This window comes from Perna viridis, chromosome 2 (genome assembly GCF_037379345.1).
Source record: "Perna viridis isolate PV_CMFRI_1.1 ecotype Kerala chromosome 2, ASM3737934v1, whole genome shotgun sequence".
Lineage (NCBI taxonomy): Eukaryota > Metazoa > Mollusca > Bivalvia > Mytilida > Mytilidae > Perna > Perna viridis.
This window is the reverse complement of record NC_142446.1, coordinates 22,841,396-22,868,031: the sequence shown is the minus strand read 5'-3', so window position 1 is coordinate 22,868,031 and position 26,636 is coordinate 22,841,396. Positions and strand designations below refer to the sequence as shown.

Below are 26,636 nucleotides of genomic sequence, written 5' to 3'. Positions count from 1 at the left end.
TGAAAAGTTCAATTTGCTGATTTTTATGGTTAAAGCTTCTGCCTTTAAAACCACAGAATGTGGTTAGATTGAATTGATTAGATGTCCTACAAAAATTGTATAATAGTTCTTCCTTTGGAGTCTTCTGATAACCCCAGGTCAGTGACACAGTCTCCCTTAAAATTAAAGTTTTGATTTTACCTGTCAGCAAAGTTTTAGAGTTTTTTGCATCTAACAATGTTTTGTTTCTCTATTTGTCTGCTCTTGTCTGTCATCTCCTCTCCTTGTTTGAGGTGTAGGATGTTTAAATCTTTCTTAATGACTTTAAGAGATCATTGTTAATCCTAATACATAATCATATGATATAAACTTTTTGAATTTTAGTCATTTTTATGCCCCCACTCCATGAGTTGATCAAATGATTTGAACTTTTTGAATTTTTGTCATTTTTAGCCCTCACTCCATTGGTTGGGTATATAGTGATCTTTGTGTCTGTCAATACATCTGTATTGTCACACTCTCTGTTTCTAGATGGCTTTAAAAATAATTTCTATCTTAATTGACCTTTTGGGGGCCATGATATGGAGGCTAATTGGGTGTTTATGTGTACTGCATTTTTAATTCAGGAATTATAGGCCTATTTCACTGTGAAAATAATGAATACAGGGTCATCTGTGATCATTAGGTCAACTTTCATTATTTTTGTGTTGCTATTTCAGATATGGGACTATGTAATGCCTTACTGGTTAGAAGCTATCAGGACAGAGGTACCAGCAGAGGATTTACATGAACTGAAAGTTCTTCTTAGGTAAACAATTGATGTGTATTAGCTAAATATACATTGTCATTCATTAATTCACAAGTGTCAGTATTAGTTTATGTATGTATTTTTTTGTAATAAGATCAATTGATAGAAATGATTTTCTTAAATGTTGTCTGGTAAATTAGTTCAGTTGTCAGTACAACTGTTTACCTATGAAGTAAATTTTTTGGGGAACCAGATATTCTGTGTAATTTATAAGCAATAAATAGCTACTAATGAGAAACTGACACCAACAAGGAAAAAAAACTGAAATGAGAAAAATACACTAACTTACACTTTCTCATTCATGTAAATCCTAAATGAATATTTTTTTTTGTTTTGGTTACTGTGGAAGTATTACTGGTGGTGTTTGTGGTGTATCAATTTTGTGTTTTTTGTGGGTTTGGCAAACCACAAAATTTGGTTTCCCACAAAATGGAACTTTCCCTTCAATAAATAGTCAGTTAACTGACGTGGTTAAGGAATTAATTTTTTGTCAAACCAGTTTGTCACTGGCTTGTCACCGTGTGGTCTAGGGTTTGATCCTAGGTGGGGAGGTACAATTTTGTAAAGAGAATCATGCTCTCCTGTTCCATTTGTGCCCAACTGAAAAACCGTCCGGGTTTGTGTAGCTAGTGAGCTAGTATTAGGAGTCATTCGTCATACGAAGACTCTTCAGGTGGGGGAAGTGTGGCATACTGGCCTACCTGCATTGTAGTAGGTAGTAGGTTTGAATAGCCAATTACTGGACTTGGCTAAAGGATTAATTCTGTAGCCAAATCTATTAGTCGCTGGCTTGTCATGGAATGTTCTAGGGTTTGATCCTTGGTGACAGAGGTACAATTTTGTAATGAGAATTGTGCTCTCACATTACAGTTATCTGTGATGAATGTGTTATGTGTGTTTATTGTTAAGTATAATTGTTCTTAACAGTAATGTATGTACTTAACAGTAATGTTTGTACTTTCTTGTTTCAGTAAGTCCTTTGACATTGACATGTGTCCATTGCCTTTTACCTTGGAGAAGATGTACAGCTTTATATCTGATAGATTTACAGATCCAAGTGCTTATGTACAGGAGCAAGCACTACAGTGGCTACAGGTGAGGAATCACAGTGAAAATAAATGGAAGGAAAATTCAAAAATTTTCATCACAAAAATCTTCTTTGTATGCTGTGCTATTTCACTTTTATTATTTGTGAAGCTATTAGCCTTAATTTCTCACTTCAGATAACTTGTATACATAGAAGTCATTTTCTTTCTACTTGCAGATTTTATCAACCCTTGATATTGTTATTCCCATGCATCTACTACTAGGTATGTTCCTAGGTGGAGTGAAAAATCTTCATGTTGAGAGTGTTGGTCCAATGCCAGAGAAATCTGTTAAGAAAGGTAATGGATCAACAGGGCACCAAACTGTCTTCCCTACTTCTCCTACACAGGACAACCCTCCTCCACTCAGTCCAGAGAAAACACATGTTGTTGTGGAGGCATATGAGGTGTATGATAGAGAGACAGAACTAGTCTTACCTTGCTATATCATGATGCTGGACTTATATCTTAAACAGGTAAGGTTAAGGATGTTATTTTTTGGGGGATTTATTGTAAAGTCTCATATTCATGACATTTTATACCAGATGAATGACCTATTTTACATTAACGAATGCTGAAAACATGAAAATTCATGAGCTTATGTTCTTACAAAAAAGTACTTTATTATTTTTTTGAAAAAAAAAATGGAATAATGAATACAATCTACATTATCAAAATGGCAAAACATTCATTTCTTACATTAGGCAAACTTTAAGGAGTTTAGATACTTGAAAGCACTCAGTTACTGTGAATTGAGATTATGAACAACTGTACAGTTATGATGTTTGTTTTTTTTTTATCTTTTTCAGCTTGAACTCCTAGAGTTTCCCAAGTACCTTGGCATATACAATGATACAAGTAAACAGGTAATGCAGATCTTAACCATCATGTTAAAGGAGGATTTAGATGGGACTCATACCTGTTCTGATGACCAGCAACAGACCTGTAATTTCTGTCATAATATCACACTCTGGCATCAGCTGATGGCACAGGTCATGTGTAACTTCTGTCCCAGAGATCCAGCTAAGATACCAACAAAAGAGGTTCCTAGGGTTGAGGAGGTCAAACAGGTTTCTTCTAACTCTCAATCTAGGAAAAGTAAGTTTAGAATTGGTAAAAAAACAAACTCATGAGTTACATGTTTACTTCATTGCTTGCACTTTTTTTATTGTATCCTTTTTGAGTTTTAAATTTTTATTTTACAGTCTGTTGTTTAGTTTTGACATTGTTGGAAATTTGTAAACAATATCCAGTTCAGATAGCAAGAAAATCTGTATAAGTTACTGTTGTACTTGCTTAAAATTGGTGCAGGTGAATACATATTCCATAGGCTTAAAATTGGTGTAGGTGAATATATATTCAATAGACTTAAAATTGGTGTAGGTGAATATATATTCAATAGACTTAAAATTGATGTAGGTGAATACATATTCTAAAGGCTTAAAATTTATTGCTTGAACAGTAAGCACTTGAGTCTTACCTTGTTGATTTTTGTTGGAAAATTTTAACTAAGAAAATAGCCATTAAACATTTAATTGTAGATTCTACATCAACTGAAGAAGAAGACCCTGAAGAGAAGGAGAAATCTGAACCCAAATTTGACATAAAGGCAATGCCACTACACCTCCAGCTTTATCATGCCTTCCTACTTGTAAGTGGCTTCCAGAAGGATAGTATTGCAAACTATCATCATTATATAGTCAAAGTCTTGCCCAATATTGTACATGAAGTTACACTGTACTGGCTAATTTGTTAATCGAAAAGTCGAAATCTCTGATAACTCTAACTAATTACAAAGTCCCAGCAAAACTTCCCTTACTCCAATACAATTTTACCTTGGATGACTCGAGCTCGAATGAATCAAAACCTTGGATGACTCGAGCTTGGATGAATCAAAACCTTGGATAACTCGAGGTAATTAATCAGTCTCCCAATAGGACTTTGAGTTAATTAACCCTGATGTCTCAAAGTCAACTAATTAGTCAGAAAACTGATTGCTGTATTACAAGCCATGATTGAGGTGTATTTTTACAAGGATTAGCATGGCTTCTGAAATTAATTTGTTGATACTTTTTTATGATTTGATTTGTGTATATATTTAATTTAAAAATGCATGTGTAGTGAAAAGAAACAAATTTTATTAATTACACATCAGAATTCATACTTTCAGTGATATTGGATATTTGATGATTTTTTTTTTTAAAAATACCGATGAATTGTAATGATATCTGACTATTTAATGAAACTTCAAACAGAGTAAGTGTATTTCAACGATTACATTGGTTTTGCTAGTGAATTTGAAATTTTATCATTATAATGTAGAGCACATGGTTTGATGACACTCCTGATTGTGAGACAAACAAAACAGCATGTTATGAGTTATGACATTTTGGATTGTAGAAAAAATAAAAAGGAAATTTCAAAATTTATGCATGGTCCCTTCGACTTCGACTTAACGAGATTTGACTGTATGTACTGTAAATGAGGTTTTATTCACTGATATCAATTTTGTAGTTTGGCAAAATATCATTGTTTTGCTAGAATTTAAATTTGTGATTATGGTATGAGGGTTCTTTTTTTCATGTTAAAGAAACATCATAAAGTATGATTCTCTTATATATCACAAAAATTGGTACCCTTCATAGTAACTTTTACAGTACCACTATCTATGATATTTTCAGGAGTTGGAGAGAACTACAGATACCGATGCTTCTTACTCACTGCTGACATCAATGAAGTATCTAATACTGCATGCTGAGTGTCTTAATTACACAGTCAACCAATATCCTAATTATGTCAAGTTTTCATTGGCCAGGCATCTTATACCAAGGTAATAATCATAATCTCACTGATTGTATAGTTAAATTATTTGAATCTGTTTTTTCAGTTTAGGAATTATGAACTTTTATTGAATTCGGTATTTTTTTTTGCAAAGTTTAGGAATCATCAACCTTTATTAAATTGTATTGAGGTGATTCTTTTCAAAAACATTCAAATATCCTGGATACTGATCTACACACTGAAACATACTTCATTACAACACAAATATTTCAGATGTTGTTATTCATTGGTTGAATTCATACACAAGAATGTTATGTTACTGGGTACATTTGAACTGAATGTTTATATTATTGTAGTTTATGGAAGTGTTTAATAGCTCAGCATTCACAGCTAGCATTTGTAGCTGTACCTCTACTGGTACACTGTCTGACTCTACCAACTGGTGCTGACATCCTCTGGAAGATTGTTGAGGATGAGTTTACAAGTGATGACTGGAGAGTTAGATTTGCTTCAGGTGTTCATAATTTGTTTATTTCATGTGTCTAAAACAAATATTTTTCTAATAATGTTTTTAGAAGTATTTAAGAAATGAGCATGGTTGTGGATTTGAACGTAAGTTGATGCTTATTTGTGAAAGTATTGGAATGAGGCATCAAACTTAATTGGAATAAAACATTTTAGAACAATTTAATAAAGATTGCCTGGGTTGATCTTAATTTTCGAGTTTCTTAAATTTTTCAAAAATTGTCTTTACAGTGGAGAAAATTTAGAATTATTCAAAATTTGTCTTTACAGTGGAGAAAGTTACAGTGCTGTGTCGACTGTTAGATCTGGACTCTATCTCCCACAACCAAGTCTTACAGACAGCTCTAGCACATGCCTTCTGTCTCCTGATTGGATCATTGGAGGACATCAACTCTTCTGTGGCACAGAGGGCTATTTTATACTTAGAAACAATCAAAACCTCATCTATTAGGGTATGGTTCCTTTCAGGTCTTATATGCTATGATTCACTTTGCTTATAATGATTTCTGCCATACAAGATGTTTCATTCATCTCAAATTCTACACATATCAAAGACACTCAATTGCAGACAATCAAAAAAAACTCAAGGGGTTAGGACGAAAGATTTTTGTTTTTTTATTTTAGGCGGGGGGGAGGGGGTGGGGGTGGTGGGTGCAGGTCAAATGTATTTGAAGGCAAAATCAAACTTTAACTTCAATCTGTTACAGTATTTGTGTAGATTTTGGAGTTTCAGTCTGACCGTGTGATTTTTGCTCTGTTACAGTGTTTATGTAGATGTTTGGAGTTCCAGTTTGACCATGTGATCAACGATAGGATTATGATTATACAAAGAATGCGACTCCTGTCCAATGTACTGAAGGAAGATAATATTCTCTCATGGGATTTCTTCCTCAGTAGATTTGATACCCTGTCATTAGAGGCACAGCTAGACCTAGAAAACAGTGGTGATAATATGTTTTCATCAGGTTCTCTATGTAGTTTAGTGCTTGCTTATGTGTTGGCTTCTCTTTCTGATAGATAGTTGTGGGCAATTAAAATCTCAAAGTACTTGTAAGCTCAGAACAAACTGCTTAGGCATTGCACTGATATTCTATTTCAATAAATTTATCATTCAATAACAATGGAAAAAATGAAATAAATAAGCCTCTTTTCTATTGTTATAGGTAGCATTATCTTCTCTGCACCTGTTTCTATTCATTTCTGTGTGTTATACTATTAAATAGCACAAGAATTACAACAATGAATGATGCACTTTGCACCTGCATTTGATCTATTTATGTTTTAAATGAAGATCTGTGAATATTACATCTAAGATGTTGTTTTTTTGTATGAACAAGGTTGATTTCACTACAAAATTAGTATTTTGTTCTGTAAACAAGAATATTCCTCTAAACGGTAAATCGGAAAAAAATTAATGAGTGGGGCTATACTGCAATCCCCCTGTCCGTCCGTCTGGCTGTCAGTCAGTCCTTCCGTTTTATACATTTTTCATAATAGATTTCTTGGCTTCTACTGGAAGAAATGCTCAGATATTTGGTATATTGCTTTCACAAGATGAATGTACTGTGTCTCCTCTTTAAAGCATTGCCGCACATCTACTTCCTGTTTAACGATTCACTTTGCAGTTTTTTTAGGTACTGCATAATGGAAATTTTCTCAGCAGATTTCCCAACATCTACTAGAGAGAATGCCTAAATATTTGGTATATTGCTTTTTAATGATGACTTGTACTGTGTCTTCCTGTTCATATTCATTGCTCATCTTCTTCCTGTTTACCTATTGACTCTGTTATTTTTTTAAGGTGCTATATAATAGAAATTTTCATAACAGATTTCTCAGCTTCTACTGGAGGGAATACATAGATATTTCGTATATTGCTTCCGCATGATGACTTGTACTGTGTCTCCCTTTTCCAGCTTGGACTGAAATGGTTGAGTGGGGTATTCTTAGCACTACATATCATGCAATATCTTGTTGCTTTTTCCATCATTGTTTTAAGTGAATTGTTTATCAATGAAATAGTTAATAAATGCTCTTTGAAATGCAGAATTTGACTGTTGGCCACATAGTTTTAAGGTAGTGTCATTTAGGGTCTAAAATAAAACCTTAATTGATTTCTTGAAAAGTGAACAATGTTTTATCTTCATGTTTATTGTTTTTTTAATTTTGGGCCAAGCTTTCAATTGGTTCACATAAAGGTCCATTAGGTCCAAAGTTCAAATTTGTTTCAGTTCAACAACTAATTAATGGTTCTCTAATTAACCAATCTACTCTTAGACTTCTGATTTTGGACCCACTTTTAAATTTGGTCTAAAGGATCCTTAATTAACATGAGCTTGAATTCAAGAATTCTAGAGGTTCTTTAATGTTCTGAATAAATGTATGCATCTTGATTACATGTATTGCACCGTTTAAGGTAAATTTCCAAATTATTTTTTTAAAATTTTTTGTGACTGCTTCCATTCTGTGTAAGAAACCTATGCTATTGTGGTAACATTTAATCACAAAACAAAAAAAGTGATGATCAAACTGGAATGTTGTGTTTAATGTTCATCTGTTGATGTATCCAATTCTTCCTTGTGAAATATTTAAAAATAATTATGACTGTAGATTTTCAGTTTTTTCTATAATCCAAAGCTAATATTGTACATTGTATGTCTACTTTAGACGTAATGAGTTCTGACAGAGAGAGTGAGTCTTTCCTGAAGAGATTGAACCGAGCCAGATTTGCCTTAGCCAGGACAGATAGTATTAGATCAGTGAGCCAGAGCTGTAAGCCACCCTATAGAAGGGCTGTGTCAGTTCCCATGCATCTGGTGACCAGGACTGCTCCACCTAAATGTAAGTTAAATCTTGAAAGAGTTTGTGTCAGGGATGAGTGAAGTGTCCTATTAGAGGACCTATAGTCATATTTAATGTATTGATAGATCTTATACATTTCTATAAATATTTTCACCAGCTATTCTACAACAGACTTAAAATATAAGCAGTTTTGTATTGTATCAGTAAGAAATATTTATCATGATCTTTTGTTTTATGAAATATTGTAGAATAAATTCTAAGGGACATGAAAGTAATAACTATACTCCTTTTGTTCATCATTTATTTTGGATAAATTTGAGATGTTTTTCCAAATGAGGTATTGGTTTGTTAAGGTTATTGAGATGAGGAGCAAGGGTAGCCTTTAGTTAGCTTGCCTCACAATTTTTCTAGTTTTAAATTATTACATTAGTAGATGTTTTATTTCATACATGTTTACATTATATGTTATTCAACTACAGTGGACCTTGAACATTTTATATGTCCAACAATGTTGTCAGCAAAATGTTTTACTTTTAACATTTGATCCAAATATAAGAGAAAATAATAATTAAGTGGACTGTTATTGTACTATGACACATTAGAACTGTTATTGAAAGGCATGTTTAGGAAATGTAGACCAAAAACGTCAATATATTATATATATAGCTGATATAGATGTGTTTGCATTTATGATGTATATGAATATGGTATGCAAATTTTTCAGTGAAATTAGCACAGCGTAGACGTAAATTGATTGAGTATTGTAAGTTTGTGGGTGTTTGATACTAACTGTGAATATCTAACAACTGTATAAAATACAGTTCAAAGTGTTGGCTAATGTAATGCTTTATTAAAGGTTAAATTATACATGTTTTATTTCCCTGCAGCCATTTACCCATGCCCTTAACTTCTAATAAAAACTAGATTTACATTGTTGAAGTTACACAATTTCTGAAACTTCATATTGTTATTGTATTAAGTAATTTGATGAATACAAAAACTAATAGTTAAATTATTTGCATGTAAGAATCTATCAAATGGTTTGCCTTACTTTTATTGATGTTAATTTGAGATTTACTTTGATAGCTAAAAATAATTGTTTTAAATTTTTGCATGCAACAGTATTTCTTTTATTGTAAGCTGGTGATTAAAATTGCATGTGACTTTATATCCACTGGGCAGTGATTAAATTTCTATAAGGGTTTTTCTGCCATTTTACATTTCCTAAGTTTTCTACAGATATCAGGGGAGAAACCGATTCTCCTCAAGCCTATTTTTGATTTAATATATTTGTCAACTCTCTATGGTAAAATTAAGATTTTAACATGTGAGCTAGCTAAAGATCACATGTTGAAAATCTTAATTTTACCATAGAGAGTTGACAAATAATTTAAATCACTCTATACTGAAGAATCTATATGTAATGCTCTTCCCTTTTGTTGTATGTTTTTTTATATATATAAAATATAAATGTATGGTTTAGTTTGAGGCTGAAACAGCTAATTTTTCAATTTTAGGCTGAAGCAGCTGATTTTTCAGTTTGAGGCTGAAACAGCTGATTTCTCTTTTTTAATGTGATTTAAAATTTGGTTATATATAATGTCTTCTATAATATATCTGCAAAGTTTAGCCATATTTTTAATTTTGAAAACCAAAAACATAACAAAACACACACACACAAAAAAAAAGGAAGAAAAAAATTCCCTTCTTCAATATTGCTTATAAAAAGTACATTTTAAAAAAAAATAAAAACTTGCTTTGGTATATAAATAGTACCAGTATTTAGGTAGAAAATCACACATTAAAACATCCCCCTATGGGTAGTGGTGTAGACTTATTTATTCCCTATAACTAAAGGTTGGGGGTCATATTGTTTTACCCTTTTCTGTCCAATATGTTTTTCACATGATGCTTGCACATTTTAATTTGAAAACTTTAAGAAAGTATTTTTCATTAGTGGGAAGCTCCCTTTAATTTTGTAAGAAATTCAAATTTATTTTTCTTTCAAGTTTTTGAAATTTCTTTATGGAAAAGGATGATGTTTTCCAGTTTTTGCACAATAACTCAAAAATGCTTTCACCAATTGTAATGAATCTTTGTGAAAGTGAATACATTCATTGTGAAAAGTTTGCAATTTATTTTTTGAAAACTCTTGCAGCAACTAGTGTGATATGTCAGAATGTTCTCGTAGGCATTTGATCCTAATCAGCATAGTGAAACTAATCCTATTTTTTATGAATAAACCATTTTGTAATTATTTTCATTTTTATGTGTTCTTCTGCATGCACATACATATGTTTATGAAGGATTAATAAAAACTCGACTTAGCAGCTTAGCTGCTCTGTGAAAAGTTGTTTATGTATTTCATTGATGAAGTGTCAATAGACAATTTTTTTTATTTTGGTTGGGCATTATCTGTGTCTTCCTGTCACAAAGATGTTTTTAGGATAGTCCTACTTTGAATGATGTGCTAAACCCTTGTGTCCATGTGGAGTATGTCAAGTTGTATGTTGAACTTCTATTCAACTTGCCAATTATCAAGTAGATAGAAAATTAGATTATTTAATATTTAGGAATGATGCTTTCAAGTCAGCCAACAGCATTAGAAAACTTAAAACATGAAAAAACTCATTATTATATAAAAGTAATCTTAAGTATGGATCAGTCAACTTGAATTATATATGGCTTATTCATATAAGAAAAAATATTTTAGTGGACTTGGAAAGACAGAAATCCTGTATAAGACAACACTCAGCTCCTCATTTCAACCTTGGAAGAAGAATGACATCTAAGATGAATTTTGGTGCTTTCAGCAATGTTTTCCCAGGTACAGATAGGTCACATAATACTTTATTATCACAACGGATCTGTAAAGACATGAGTTTTTACAAAACTTATTCTTACATATTAATTAATGTGACACATAAGCTTCATGCAGAGTTGACATTGTACACTCAAAGAGTTGGTGGTGTATTGGAATCACCTTGTCCATCTGTCATTCAGGAAGGGATTTTTGTTCTTGTCCGATATCAACTTTCTATTTCATTGGATTGCCATACAAGTTGGGTTATTAGCACAACGTGTTCAACTTTATCCCTTCCCAATTCATTTCGGAACATACAGAGTGGAAGTTTGTCTCATTTTCTTTCTGTATGAGATTCTGTTCACCTTTGTTTTGGCACCTTTGTTCATGAAATTGGTTACACTTGTCTTTGTGGAATGACCTATTTAAAATATATTTTTTGTTTTGTACTGATTGTGTCTATCATAATCTTTGGCCATCACTGTCAATCATAGTCTTTAGTCATCACTGTCAATCATAATCGTTGGTCATTACTGTCTATCATAATCTTTGGTCATCACTGTCAATCATAATCGTTGGTCATCACTGTCTATCATAATCTTTGGTCATCACTGTCCATCATAATCTTTGGTTGTCAGTGTCAATCTTAATCAGTGTCTATCATAATTTTTGGTCATCACTGTCCATCATAATCTTTGGTTGTCAGTGTCAATCTTAATCAGTGTCTATCATAATCTTTGGTCATCATTGTCCATCATAATCTTTGGTTGTCAGTGTCAATCTTAATCAGTGTCTATCATAATCTTTGGTCATCAGTATCAATCATAATCTTTGGTCTTCAGTGTCTATCATAATCTTTGGTCTTCAGTATCTGTCATAATCTTTAAACTTGTTAATGTCATGACTTAGTTTACACTAATACATTTGTACTTTAAATTAAAAAAAACATTGTGAATCTTCAATTTTCACTGTAAGGGAGATTGGATTTTAGAAATATTATCCCCTGAAAATGACATTTAATTTTGTAAAAATTCTCTGAATTTACATTATAAATAATATTATGAGAAAATGAAATGTTTGTTTTATATACCATCCCATGTAATGTCACTACTTTTTTTTCTTTAGGAAACTTAAAGGAGTTTTCTGACGAAGATAGTAATTTCACAGCACTGCTCCAGAAAGCTATGGATATGGATGGGATAGATAGGGACACTGTCTTCCAACTTGTAGCTCTTCTAATGAAGGTTTGTATTATGTTATACATGTGTAATCCTGTATAGCTTGTTTTTTTATTAAGTTTATTGTTCCTTCTTTAACCACGAAGAAGTTGTAGAAACACTTTTTCCATTCATACAAAGTTTAATTGTAGTGATATAATTAATAGACTTTTTATTATTTGCCTTGTAAATAAATATATTATACTACTATTGTATAGAAGAGTACAGAAAATATTTGTACAAGACTTAAAAACTGGATTTGGAAATGTAAGGCTCTGTGGAGAATTTTACTGAGTTTTGAGCTTAGTGCACATACTTTATTTGATTGGACTTACATTATTCTGAATCACTGCCTTTAGTGAACCCTTTGTTGACATACTTTGTGGGGGGGAGGTCTTATTGTTGGTTTATTGAATATACAACTCTTAAATTAGTCTATGTAACAAATGAAGACAATGCTTAAGTTAGATCATACCTATTTCATGGAGCATTCTTTTCTGTCATCTTGCAAAATCATACAGACATACATATTTTCTAATAACTAATAGTTATTAAAATAATGTAAATATGATATGTTTGAATTGATTTTTTGACAGGAAAATTATTATGGTAAAATTGTGACATTATTTGTAAAAGCGTCTTTCAAGGGGAGATAATTGGTGGGAAAATGTTCTATAGAATTGTAAGGGTAATTTCAGTTTTTGATATTACAAGAAAAAGAGTTAGGTGACCCCACTTTTCTATTTGAAATGTAAAAGAATGTCAGTATAGCATTCTTTTTTATAAATTTATATGAAATTCTATCTGCTAGTATTTAAGTAGTTTGCAAAATATTGAAAATTCCCTACATAATCCATATAAAAGCTAGTAAAATAATGGCTTTTTTATGGCACAATCATTTCAAAATCAAGTCCTGTGACACATTTTTTTACATTAAAATTCTAAAGTAAGTTCAATTAAGATCATCTTTAAGAACAACTAGAAAAATCTATCTACTAGAAATATTAGATATGATTCACCTTAATAGCACACAAAATAATTTGATAAATATTCTCTTCCAGTTTATGGTTAACTGTGACATGAATGATGATGACAAAGTCAACACAAAAACACAGGTAAGTGTTATTTATCATACATTTATCGTACCCCTACGTGGAAAGTGAGGGGTATACAATGATAGGGATGTCTGTTATTCTGTTGAAACTTCTGTACACACAAGGGTACCCTTCCCTCGTCCATTAACCCTTCTACACTACTATTAGAATGAATTGAATGAAACTTTCCTGAAATATTAATTTTTTTTTTTGGGGGGGGGGGTGTGGGGGGATGGTGGGTTCCATAGCAAAACTTAGACTTGCAATATGAATATCATGTACCTATCTCCTATCCACAACTTCTGAATGGAATTTAATGTTACTTTCACAGAACCTTTATTACATATTTACATTGTACACCTGTACTGTCTGTATGGTTTCTGCTGTATGGAGCAGGAGGTATTTGTTAGTAAACTTTTCCTCACAATTATTTTTGTATTTTAGTAGCAGTGTTACTGAGTGCTTACAATTGTTTTCACCAAAAAAAACGTTTATATTTGAAGTACAAACTTGGTTGTTTTATGACACATTAATCAATTGAAAGTCAAAATGCCATATTTTTCCAGTTAAGTTTGCTTTCTGTATAGTTAAGAAAATTTGGCCTTTTTTTCAGAATGTTGTGTTGAGACATTTGAACATTTTGTTAGGATACAACCAGACAGAGAAATCATTTACAGTACCACCACACAAATTAAGGTGAGGCTGTAATTCAAATAGTGCTCATACTATCTGAAAAGTGACCTTTTGAAAGAGGACAAATAGCAAGCATATGCCACGGGGGCTTGTTCCCACTGTCAAGTAACATGTGTTTATTGATGAAATTCATCATTTGTCAACTGATTGCTGAGTAGTAAATAGTGATATATTTGATTTTATTTGAAAAAAATGGAGTTGAAGCAAGGCACTTCCAAATGTGGGATCACCCTTGTATAAGTCATATACTGTTGGGGCTGATAGTGGGAGTAAGCCCCTGTGCTATGGTGACTTAACACTAACCAAAATAACCATTCTAATATGACATGCTTCAAAGCTCTTTAGACCATAGTCATGGTCAAAAAGTGATAAACATATGACCAACATTTCGTGCAACACATAAGCTGCATGTATTAAAAAGTATGAAGACACTAGTCCTACTAGAGTTGAAATAAATCATGGAAACTCCATTTTATCATTGTTTTACTACAGGCTGGCCATTTATAACTCCATTTTATCATTGTTTTACTATGGGTTGGTTATTTATGTCATTATTCAAAACAATGCAACATAAATAGTCAGCACGTGGTAAAACATTGATAAAACGAAGTTTCCATTATTTATTTCTTCAATATATAAAATGATGGTAAAAAATGGGAAGTTTGTAAGAGGTATATGGTATATATTGTGTTCTCCTTGTGTTATTAATTTTGTTAACATATTCTTAGTTTAACAAATAAAAATTTATTAAAAATATATCAAGTCAATTTTTATACCTAATATCTTATTGGTAATGGGTCAGATATCAATCCATCAGTCTTTTTTAAAAAATTGTCATGAAAATAAATAAATACTGTTACATTTTAAAAAAGTCAGAATGTTTCTCTTTTTAAGGACCTCAATGGTATTCAATGCCTTTCTTTTTCAGAACATCAGCTGTGTTCAATTAATTTCTTTTCAGAACATCAGCTTCATCCGATCATTTCTTTTTTTAGAATGTCAGCTTTATCCGATCCATTTGTTTTTCAGAATGTCAGCTTTATCAGATCCATTTCTTTTTCAGAATGTCAGCTTCATCCGATCATTTCTTTTTCAGAATGTCAGCTTCATCCGATCATTTCTTTTTCAGAACGTCAGCTGTATTCAATGCATTTTTGAGTGGTGTTCCATTTGTAAGTTTCTTATTGTTTCATTGTATTCAACAGTATACATTTGTTGAATGGTTTCTGAGACAAATCAATTTACTGTTTTCTGAATGAACAGTCACCAAATGTTTTATTATGCTGAACCATAAAAATTTCTTCATAATAAGTGAGTAGATATATTACATGACTATGATTGCTTATTGCTGTCTGATCACACCGTATCAGATTTTAATGTTGTTCAAGGAAAAAGCTTGATAACATCTGAACTTTGATTAACCAATTAAAATTGGAGGGGGAAAAATCTGGGAAGTAGGATTATGTTACTATTACCCTGATCAATAGTAAAAACTTCTGACTGGGGAAACAGAACTATCAAGGCCTCTTGTAGTAACTAGTTATAATGTTACCTAGATTTACTATAGAAATCAAATACTGAACTATAATAATGTAACTTCTTCTATGCTAGACACAAATGTTTTATACCACAAATAATTAAAACTCTGTTCGGTTAATGAATCATAGAAATTTATTTTATTGAGATCAAAATACACTAGTGAAATGAAACCTAACATTTTGCAGGTACTTGACAGAAACTTTAAACTAGGTAACCAGATATTACCAATCACTTTGTTACTACTACAGTATGGGCCCTCACCACAGAGATATGCCAGTGACTACCAGCCACCAAACTATACTCTATGGTACTTAGAGCCTCATACACAGGTGTCCTGGCTCACGACTTTGCTGACTATATTGTATAAGGTACACTAGAATCTAGACATCTTTATTTTGTAGACATCAATACACAAGAGGCTTATTTGTAGTAGATTATACTACTGGAAACATACTAATTTTCGTGGTGGACAGAAAATTGCAAAAAAAGTACACGCTAAATTGATTTTTAACTCTATAAAACCCTAATTATTTTTTTCAAACTGCGAAAAATTGATACCTGTCATTATGTTCACTTGACAGATTCAGTGAAAAATTGATACTTGTTAATATGTTCACTTGACAGATTTCGTGAAAAATTGATAGCTGTCAATATGTTCACTTGACAGATTCTGTGAAAATTAGCAACTGCAAAAAGTAATACATTAACAGTATATACAATGCATTAACAGTCTATACAATGCATTAACAGTCTATACAATGCATTTACAGTATATACAATGTGATCTTTTCTTTGAATACTAAACACTCGGATACATTTACAGTATATACAATGCAATCTTTTCTTTGAATACTAAACACTCGGATACATTTTATGTGTTTCCTGATATCCACTTCTATACTACTGGTTACAAGTTACATTCTAATGCAACAATAATTGTGACTTTGTTTGCATTGGACTATGTTGTAAATTACAGGGTATCAATACAGTGTTCTCCCCATAATTTTTTAATAGCTCAGTGCTTACTGGCATAGCACAGCTCTTTTGGCCTTCCTCCAAATTACAACACAGTGCCCATAGTGCATTCTAATTAAAATTAATTACTGATAGCACAATGCTAAGAAATTATAGTGCTGCAAAGTACAGTGCTATAATGGCTTAGTGAGAACGGTGCAATACTTTGGTTAAATTGAGGTTTTTTTTAAAGACTTTTAATTGGAATATCAACATTTATGCAGCTGTTGCTAAGAATAGAGATAACTGTATTTTATTTGAAATTTGTTTTCACTAATCATGATTTGATGGTCACAAACAACCATTTAATTTACAAGTTTGCTGATATGCTGCCAGTAAAATCAATTTACAGGCATCAACCCTGATGTTAACAGCTCAAGATCTTAAAGTAAAATACAATTATCTGCAGAATAGGTGTCATTTTGTGAACCCAGAAGAACTTTCATATTCAATGCTGTAAAAATATTTGTTTGGAAATATGATTAGTGGAATGATAATGTTAGTATATATTACAATGTCAAATATTTTGTCAGATAAATGTCTTATTCCATGTTTTTTGGTTGTAATTTGTTCTTGATTATGCTGTCAGAACTTTAGATACATTCTCTAATTATATCCTTATGATGTCATTGGTCATTTCATAGACAATTTAATGAATTACCAGCAAACAATCACAAATGATTCTGATATTTAAATATGAAAAAGGCATTAGCCTCTGGTTGAACTGTGCAAGATATGAACTTATGAGAAAGCCATTTTATTTTGCTTGGTCAAGTTTTGAAAAAGAAAAACTTGAGATTTGATCTCAGATATCTGGTTTTGAGTACCATTGTATCATGAGTTTTATCTGTCCATCTTCAAAGTCTTACAAACTAAATCTTGTAATGAATATTCAGTATTCATAGAGTCTAGTGACTGGATTGACAATACTTATCAGATTTGTTGTATCAGCACATATTTTAAATTCAGTCCTAACAACTTCTATATATTTAAAAAAAAAAATAAAAAAAGAATTGGCTTGAATGGAATATTTTGGTGTGTATAATGCACATTTGTGTTTATTGTGCAGGGTGGTTTTCCCTTTAAAAGTTGATGTAAAAAACTTTTTTACCGATGTATGTATGTATTTTACGTGGTGAAAATAGCATAACTTGTTTGGACCACGAACATTACTGGCTTTAATTTATTTTTGAATAGAATGGACCATTTCTCTGTTTTGTGTATTTATTCCTATAAAGAATATTGTTTTGTTACTTTTTGTATTTGTCTGTTTTGTCAGTGTTTATGTGTATTCATTTACTTTTCGGGTAAGAAATGTATAACGTAGACAATAGCTGAAATTGTCAGCTTGGGCATATGTTTTGATTACCTTTGAAAGGTTTCTATTGAGAGTAATAAATTTCTGAAGATTGCTAATTCTAGAAGAAGGACTGTTTTTACTACAATCAATTAAGGGGTCTGAGCGAACAATGCAGACGGTCATCAAATAGGGCATGTGTGTTATGTAGGGGATACATAAAGGGTTTATGTTTAAAAATTATTGTTTTTACATTGGATAAGGATTTTGATATTAGTTCAATAAAAAAAAGAAGCCAATATTTTCAAAAAGTAGAATATCCAATAACTATGAAGTAGAGTTCAATACGATGCATAAATAACAATATTTTTTTTTAAACCGACTACTCTGTCCAATGGAAATATTTTAGGGCTCTATGAGCAATGTGCCCAAGATTTTGTTATTCAGTAATTAAATTGTTTAAACTTGTGTGTATTTTAATTACTTCTTTCATATCATTAACAAGTCGTGTACATCATAAAGACATAATTATATACACATCGCAAAACAATTTACAATCTCCTTCGATAATACCGGTAACTAAGTGTCTTGTGTCTTCGTCATGATTAATTAATCCCCTCAATAAATATGTCAGTTGCTTGTTAGATATAAAATTAACAGGTGAAACTATTATCAGTGACATCTAAATACCCTTTGCAATGCCCCAATAACCACATGACAACATTAGTTAATCAATACACAAAAACGAAAGTATGGCGGTTGTAAACATAGTCTGCCATGTTTTTTTTGGAGGAAATAGATTGAAACCAGATTCTGTTCAAGAAGATTTTATTGACAATCTATGCTTACAAAGGTAACAAGTCAACAAAAAACTCATGAAAAATCAATAAATATGCTTTGGCACCTCATAAGTGGTCTCTGATTCGATGTTGACTCCCTCGAGGTCGTAAATTTTCGACCGATCTCTGGTCTGTAAAAATGTGTTGAAACAATGTATGGGTGTATTATACGCACCCCATGTGCTGAAATTAGTTTCCTGGTAAAAAAGTGCACACAATACACACCAAAATACGGTATATCATATTTGGATTTTACATCTGTATTTCAGTATCAGTTTTATACCTCACCAGTGTCGGCTATTATCCAAACGCTGATAAGAATTGTAATCAACACAGTGGAAGCTCAGCACCACAGGTGTAAGAAGTCTCATGAGGAAGGTTTTATACCACCTAGTCCTACTATACTGAGAAGTAGAGGTAGGTGTAATAAGTTTCATGAGGAAGGATTTACACCACCTAGTCCTACTATACTGAGAAATAGAGGTAGATGTAAGAGGTCCAGTGAGGATGGAATTATACCGCCTAGTCGTACTATACTGAGAAATAGAGGTAGGGGTAAGAGGTCTTATGAGAAAGGATTTATACCACCTAGTCCAACTATATTGAGAAATAGAGATAGGTGTAAGAGGTCTTATGAGGAAGGATTTATACCACCTAGTCCAACTATACCGAGAAATATAGGTAGGTGTAAGAAGTCCCTTAGGAAGGATTTATACCACCTAGTCCTACTATACTGAGAAATAAAGGTTGGTATAAGAAGTCCCATGAGGAAGGTTTTATACCACCTAGTCCAACTATATCGAGAAATAGAGATAGGTGTAAGAGGTCTTATGAGGAAGGATTTATACCACCTAGTCCAACTATACCGAGAAATATAGGTAGGTGTAAGAAGTCCCTTAGGAAGGATTTATACCACCTAGTCCTACTATACTGAGAAATAAAGGTTGGTATAAGAAGTCCCATGAGGAAGGTTTTATACCACCTAGTCCTACTATACTGAGAAGTAGAGGTAGGTGTAAGAAGTTTCATGAGGAAGGATTTATACCACCTAGTCCTACTATACTGTGAAATAGAGGTAGGTGTAATAAGTCTCATGAGGAAGGATTTATACTATCTAGTCCAACTATACTGAGAAATAGAGGTAGGTGTAAGAAGTCCTGTGAGGTAGGATTTATACCACCTAGTCTTACTGTTGAGAAATAGAGGTTCCAAAGTATACACATACATGTTTACTAGTTGCAATACTTTATTTGTAAATAACAATTTTGCATAATCATATATTTACTAATGGTGAAAAGTATTGTTATAGTTTTAAATTTTTTCTCACAAAGTTTTTCTTGAAATGCTGTCAAGTAATGATTTTTGTTACATTCATACAGATATCTTTATCTGAGCTTATCAATATCACTAGATATGAAGACAGCACAAAACCTGTTGTATTGCATTTAATGAGTTCAGTGGAAAATGTCTTATTCACTATATCTTTATCCTTCTTTCAAATTTTCTACTAATCTAATCTAATTGAAGATCGGAGGAAAACTCAAAAACTCAAAGTTTTGAGGAAATTCTCAATTTGAGATGTTTTATGAATCACAGGCTAGATTTAAATGTATTCTTGAATACTCATGTTTTGGATTAGATACTTTCCGCTGTATTTTTATTTAGTTTGATATCTTATAACTGATATGAATATAATTCATAATTATTCATGTTAATGTTTTCAGAACCAAGTAAACTGAATGACCTAGAAAACATTCAGGAGACAGACACACCACCACAGAGCCCTAAAAATCATAATGATACCATTAAAGTCAGTATTGGATCAAGTGGCAGTACTGTTCACTTCAAGAAAGCTGATCAAGTCTCACCAATCAGAGAGCAGGTTATAGAGGAGGCTTTAGAACAGACACCAAAGCGACCTGTCGCCAGGACCAGAAAACCTAGAAGATTGGTAGAATACAATGAACCTAATATGGAACTAAAAAATAATGTAAACATATTTGTTATAATTTTGTTTTAAGTGGTTTGAATTTACAATGATAACTAAAGGATACTATGGATATGTATTTAACTGCCCTTTTGTGTAAAAGGATTATATATTTGTATTTCTGCATGGTTTTCACATTGACTCATAGTACTGGAAATGAGTTTCTCAACAGGGAATAATTACTGTCTCACATACTGTAAATTCAAAAATAATTGTGTGCATTAAATATTGTGATTTTGTCATTTTAGATGAGAATATGATTTAAGTTCTTGTGTTATTTAGAAGAATGTTCCACCAGTTATGTTAAAACTTTATAATGGAAGTTTTAATGACTGAGATTCTGATTTAGTTTTTTTTCTAGCAATAATAACAGCACAGCATAATGTCTGAGTTTTCAGTATTTCTTTTATTTTTCCTGGGTAATAAAAATTGGAAGGTGTTAATTGGAAAAATAAATCCTAACATCCTGAAGTAATGTAGCAGTGTGGTCAGTTATACAAGTTTTAAAATTTTTCACTGCAGGTACAACCAAAAGATAAGAGCATTCCTGTAGATATACCAAAAAATACTGTAAATGATGAAGAAACAGCTTCCACATCTCCAGCAAAGATTGATACTAGTCCTGTTAATGATACTACATCTGTGGAGAAAGTCATGGCTAAACAGCTGATGGAATTCTCTAAACAAAGTGAAAAATCCAAAACCAAGCCCCTAGCCCCAACAGAGGGAGGTAGAGTGACAAGTCCTCCATCTAAAACCAAGCCTCTAGCCCCAACAGAGGCAGGCAGAGTGACAAGTCCTCCTTTGATGTCTGCTGGTGTTTCTAGCAGTGCAACAGAGAGTTCCTGGACAGGTGTAACATCTACTACTGATATGAGCCATGATATGACCTCTGAACTTGAGAGTGCAGATGATAGTGATAAGAATCTGACTACATCAGATACAGATTCTGATAAACTAACAGGAGGAAGAATTAGGTCTCCTGCCAGAGCTGATGGTAGAGGTAAGTATTGGGTATATATTTTGCCATATTCTAGGTTACTAGGTTAGTTATATCTTCCCCCAAAAGTGTATCTCCTTGGAAACTACTGCACCAAATTTAATGAAACTTTGTAAGTAATAAAGGTATGATATGTAGTTGTGCATTTTAATGGTCCACTTAATTTTGTGGGTTATTTGTTTCAAATCTACTGTGAAAGTACTATTGTTCATGGGATACCGATTTTTGTGGTTTTCATGCGTAGGCCAAACTAGGAAATTGGGTTTTCAACAAAAAGGAGAATACTATTGATATGTATACTGAAAACCTCAAAACCACAAAATCAAAAATCCACGAACTTGTGTTTCATCCCTAATCAACGAAAATTGGTGTCCATGAATTAAAGTACTTTCACAGTATACACATGTACTATTATCTAAGAATTCATCCAGTCAATGCAACACTAGGAATACATGTCTTTCTTCATTTTTGTGTGAAAAGAAATACATAGTGTATAGGGTGATACTAATTGATAGACATTTTTGTTTGTCAATATACTGAAGTCATATATGGTTCCCATTGATAATTCCAATTATAAAGATTATTTAATTCACAATTTGGCAATTTTGTTTCAATGTTTTTGCATCTATTTTTAGTATTTTGTTCACATTGTTGTGGTATTTTTTTAAACTTAGCTGATAAATCTGAGAAGAAATCTGTTAAAAGCGTAGGACCAAAACCAAACTTTAGGGACAAAAAGCCAAGGAAGACTGGACTGACAACTGTGGAATTACAGAATATTTTCCCAGAACTAAATGAACCTGTTCCTGATGAGGGTACTTTTACAAAGAGGTATAATTGCCATATATAGGCCTCACAACATTATTAGTTTGGTTCTCAGACCCTCCCTTCTGAGGCTGCTTCATTACCCTTTTTTATTGCCATATCAATAAAAGATAAACAAAAACTCCTAATTGTCATTTGTTTCCGTCTATGAAATGTAAAAAGCTTCCTTGTCATTTTTGGTGCAATGAAATGGTAAAAAGGAATGCCACTCGTCCTCAATAGTTTTCATAAAAAATGGGTTGAGAACCAAGAAATTAACTTCAAAGAGCCTTACAGGGCTTATAATTTGAATATAAAGCTTTACAAAAAGTATTCTATTCAAGCAAAAATATTTGTTTCATGTTTAAGATCCACAAATTTTTGTAATAGGTTTGGTATTATGCTAAATACGTCTCCAAATTTTGTCAATAAGGTTAAGTAGTTTTTATAAGAAGTTTAGAAATGATATTGAAGTCAATAATTATCTTTAACAGTCGTAAAAGTAGGAAGAGTGAACTACTGGCAAAGAAAGCTGCCAAGAAAACAACTCCTTCACGATATGGTGACAATTTGATGATGGATCGGTGTGCTGAATGTAATGCCATTTTGGAACAGTATGATGATGATGTAATTGGTTATTGTATTGTTGTCTTGGCAACCTTCATACACAGAGAACCATCTCTAGCTACACCGCTCCTTCTTGAAATGCTGCAGTGTGTGTCGAGGTAAAAATGAAAGTTTTTTATGGTTTTTGTTCACATTACAGTGAAACCTGTCCAAACTGAGCCCCCTTTGGATTGTAGAGTTTGTTGGGTACCTTGTTTATCCAGGTTCAGTACATTTAAACTGATATGAAGGGACCTTTAAAAGTGTCTGGTTGAGACAGGCTTATGTTTTATTTAGGATTCAGTTTAGACATGTTTTCTATAGTGAAAATCTACTGATAGTTCTGATCCAATATATGATCAGTCATGTGGACAAATTCTCCTCTTTGTTTATATGTGCATATTGATGCTCTTGATAATAATTTTGTTATCAAAACTTTTTGATTAATTACTGTATACTACATTATATCACTTGCATTTTCATTACAGAATAGCTTCAAGTAGCCCATATGCCTGGCAAGCAGAGAGGTAGGAACTTTTCTTATGATAACTATGAAAATCCTTACAGCTGTGTCTGAATTCACTGTAGAGAAGTTTGCTATTGAGTTCTAAGTATAGTATATCATTAGCGTACCCAGATTGTGGGTATGCACTTTGCATTCATTACTGTCTGATCCCTCTATATTGCCTTAAAACTTAAGCACTTCTTTCTAGAACACAAACTATGAACAGAAGTCTTGTTCAATTTGCATAATAGAGGCATACATCTATTTCAATACAACAAAACTGCACCGTTACTAATTAAGAACTTCATTTGAATCATGTTAGACTAAGGTGTTTGATATAACCTAAAACTATTTGTAGCCTCATTTTTTGGCATTGCACCTTTTTCAAACGTGTTTGACTCTCTTGGCAAGCTACTGACTTTATCTAGACTCTATGGTGCCACTGTGTAAGTACTTCATCTAATTTTGATTTCTCTTATTATATGCTCCAGTAATCTGATGGTACCAGGTAACAGTGTAAGCATAGCCAGACAGTTCCTAAGATGTGTCCTACATCAGCTTGCCCCTAATGGCATCTTCCCAATGTTGTTCCAGAGCAACTTTGAGGGTCTGTATAAATTTTATTTTAGAAAAAAATTTAAAAGTGTTAAATGATACATTATTCTTCCTTACAGAGCTGTTAACCCTAAGTACTTTAAATTCCTGGGTTCTGTTTTGGTTTGAAATAAGATAAAGAAATAAAATCAAAAGGACAAAGAATATTTCAGTGTTAGACACATATTTGTAATTCAGTTTTAAATTCCACAAGATTTGATAGGCATGCTTTCTTTTGTTGGAAAAAGAGACACAAAAGGCTTGTGATTGATTACTTATCCAAAAAAAAATATTCTTAAGTTAATTGATGAGATTTATTATGTTCCAACACAACAGTGCTAAGTCTTAAGACTTGATCTGAATAATTTTTTTATTTGGCAAACAAATATTTCAAAATCTTAAAAGTAGCTTATCGTGTAGTCAAGGTTTTCTTTTTAAATGCAACCTGAATTACAATACAGGTTCCATGAGCTTTAATGATAAACATATTTTGTTTTACAGATCCTAATTTCTTCAAGACTATGGCCACAGCTTTAGTTGACTTTTCTGAACTAACATGCCAGGCACCTATACAGTTCTTGTTAGAGGTTATGTCCATCAAATTATTAGATAAGGTTCAGACAATGTGACGTCATCTGTATTCATTGTAAAATCAGTATATCTAAAAAAATATATGAATGTGATACACAATGTTTGCTTTATACATATTTTATTTTCACAAATTTTACAATTTTTTTCTCTGTTTTATACAATTATACTACTTAAAAAGGGGTTATTCTTGAAACAGAGCAAAAAGCATGTTAAAAGTGCTGGATTTCCTTATTATATGTCTGAATACATGAAAACAAACTTAAATCAGTATCAAAGTTTAATTTTTTTACTGGAAACAGATGAGATTTATACCCCATTACTTTTAAAGCAGGGTAACATATATATATAGTGATCAGTAATATTGACTTAACTGTTGAATTAGTTTGATGATAGAAGGTGGCTATTTGTATCTATAATTCCTCCTAAACCACTTGTCCAATTTTTATGAAACTTAATGAGAATGGTTAAAGTTAAGCTTTTTAAATTTTAGAAGTTTTAGATCAACACATTTTTAGCTCACCTGGCCAAAGGCCATGTGAGATATTGCCATTACTTGGCATCCATCGTCATTGCCCTTTGTCATTAACAATTATACAAAGCTCTTTACCTCTGGAACTACTTGACCAATTAGCACAAACTTGGTATGAATGTTCCTTGAGGTATCCTGCATAGAACTGATGTCAGGATTTTTGATTCATCAAAAAACATGACCGCCGTTACTAAAAGTAGAACAAAGGGATCAGACAGTAGTTTTTTGCATATATCTCCAAAACAGTTAGGTTTAGCCTAATTCTACAGTTTTTAACTAGTATCTTGAAAACTATAATAGAATAAAACTTTAAATTTTTGAAATGATCCTTATGATACAGCCTACAAATATTTGTGGTGATCAAACTTGTTGGATGACTTCTTGGTAGAGTTATTACCCTTGAAAAGCAAAAAATTATGTTTTTAGCAGTTTTCAGTCAATAACTTGAAAAACTAAAATAGATAGAATGAAAATTTCAGGTGATGAAATGATCCTTCTGATAAGTCCTACAAAAGTGTTCAGTGAGTCAAAATTGTTGGACAGATTCTTATTAGAGTTATTGTCCTTAAAAGACAAAAAATTAACCAGGTGAGTATTAGAGATATTGTCCTTAAAAGACGAAAAATTAACCAGGTGAGTGATTCAGGCTCCTGGTAGCCTCTTGTTTGTTTACTTCAAGTTAGGGTATATTTAAACTATCACAACTAATCCTGACTGACTAATTCATTCTTCATAACTTCTACAGGGTCTTAACAACAGGAAGAACCTGCCATCAGACAATATCATGCTCCTACTGAACAACCTGTCAATGTATATCAACTGTATATCGCTGGAGTCCTCAGCACCGATGTGGAATAGTATAATTTGTCAGTTTGAAATCGTCCTGAGGAAGTTACCATCGGTATTGCCAAGTCCATGTGATATGACACCAGTACTAAAGATCATTACAGCTATACTTAAAGTCTCAGGCATCAGTAATGCTAGGGTAAGCTGCATTTTTTAAGAAGAAGGAATCGATTAGTCATAAAATATAGCCATTGTCGTCCATTCACAGGTTTTAAAAAATCTTGTCTTCTGAAACTGTGGATATTGATATAGGTTATTTTTGGAATATGTATTTTTAAAATTATACCAAGTATTCAAAGCAAAATCAGGTTTGTGTCTCAAACACTAGATGAGAATTTGTTCCATACCCTTGTATATACGTTATTCTAACAAGGCAGCTACCTACCCCACTTAAAGGCAGGGGGGGGGTAAATAGTTTTACTTATCATTTATCATTTATATTTTTTTTTTTATATATAAGATGGATTTGTGTCTTTAACACAATTTGAAAGATATTTTTCATTTCAAAAATGTAAACAAATAGACAAATGAAGACATGAAAACATGTGATGGTCTGCAACTTTCAGGATGATGCATAAAAAAGTAAGTTACACAAAATATGCTTACCTGTTTTATGATACTTAATTAAAATCTAACTCTATTTTATTTTTTCTATTCTTTCACATTTTGAAGACAAAATTCATCCATGTAGGTCATTG

At 32.2% G+C, this 26,636-nt stretch overlaps 1 protein-coding gene across 6 annotated transcripts in view; it reads left to right on the top strand.

The window, feature by feature from the left end:
- LOC148624109 (protein unc-79 homolog) overlaps positions 1-26,636 on the top strand; it is a 60,995-nt gene that overhangs the window by 22,922 nt on the left and 11,437 nt on the right. For 3 of the 6 annotated variants that reach the window (XM_088566611.1, XM_088566613.1, XM_088566615.1), the window contains 26 exons: positions 699-787; positions 1,759-1,882; positions 2,052-2,348; positions 2,682-2,970; positions 3,414-3,523; positions 4,554-4,702; positions 5,010-5,167; positions 5,449-5,630; positions 5,942-6,143; positions 7,846-8,019; positions 8,705-8,743; positions 10,694-10,807; positions 11,909-12,027; positions 13,062-13,115; positions 13,708-13,790; positions 14,917-14,959; positions 15,512-15,694; positions 18,746-18,893; positions 20,201-20,466; positions 20,986-21,466; positions 22,138-22,294; positions 22,762-22,992; positions 23,362-23,400; positions 23,870-23,985; positions 24,474-24,559; positions 25,838-26,077. In XM_088566611.1, the coding sequence (XP_088422737.1) occupies positions 699-787; positions 1,759-1,882; positions 2,052-2,348; positions 2,682-2,970; positions 3,414-3,523; positions 4,554-4,702; positions 5,010-5,167; positions 5,449-5,630; positions 5,942-6,143; positions 7,846-8,019; positions 8,705-8,743; positions 10,694-10,807; positions 11,909-12,027; positions 13,062-13,115; positions 13,708-13,790; positions 14,917-14,959; positions 15,512-15,694; positions 18,746-18,893; positions 20,201-20,466; positions 20,986-21,466; positions 22,138-22,294; positions 22,762-22,992; positions 23,362-23,400; positions 23,870-23,985; positions 24,474-24,559; positions 25,838-26,077 (4,173 nt within the window). The remainder of the gene's footprint in view (positions 1-698; positions 788-1,758; positions 1,883-2,051; positions 2,349-2,681; positions 2,971-3,413; positions 3,524-4,553; positions 4,703-5,009; positions 5,168-5,448; positions 5,631-5,941; positions 6,144-7,845; positions 8,020-8,704; positions 8,744-10,693; positions 10,808-11,908; positions 12,028-13,061; positions 13,116-13,707; positions 13,791-14,916; positions 14,960-15,511; positions 15,695-18,745; positions 18,894-20,200; positions 20,467-20,985; positions 21,467-22,137; positions 22,295-22,761; positions 22,993-23,361; positions 23,401-23,869; positions 23,986-24,473; positions 24,560-25,837; positions 26,078-26,636) is intronic. The other 3 variants (XM_088566616.1, XM_088566612.1, XM_088566614.1) reach the window with 2 other exon arrangements.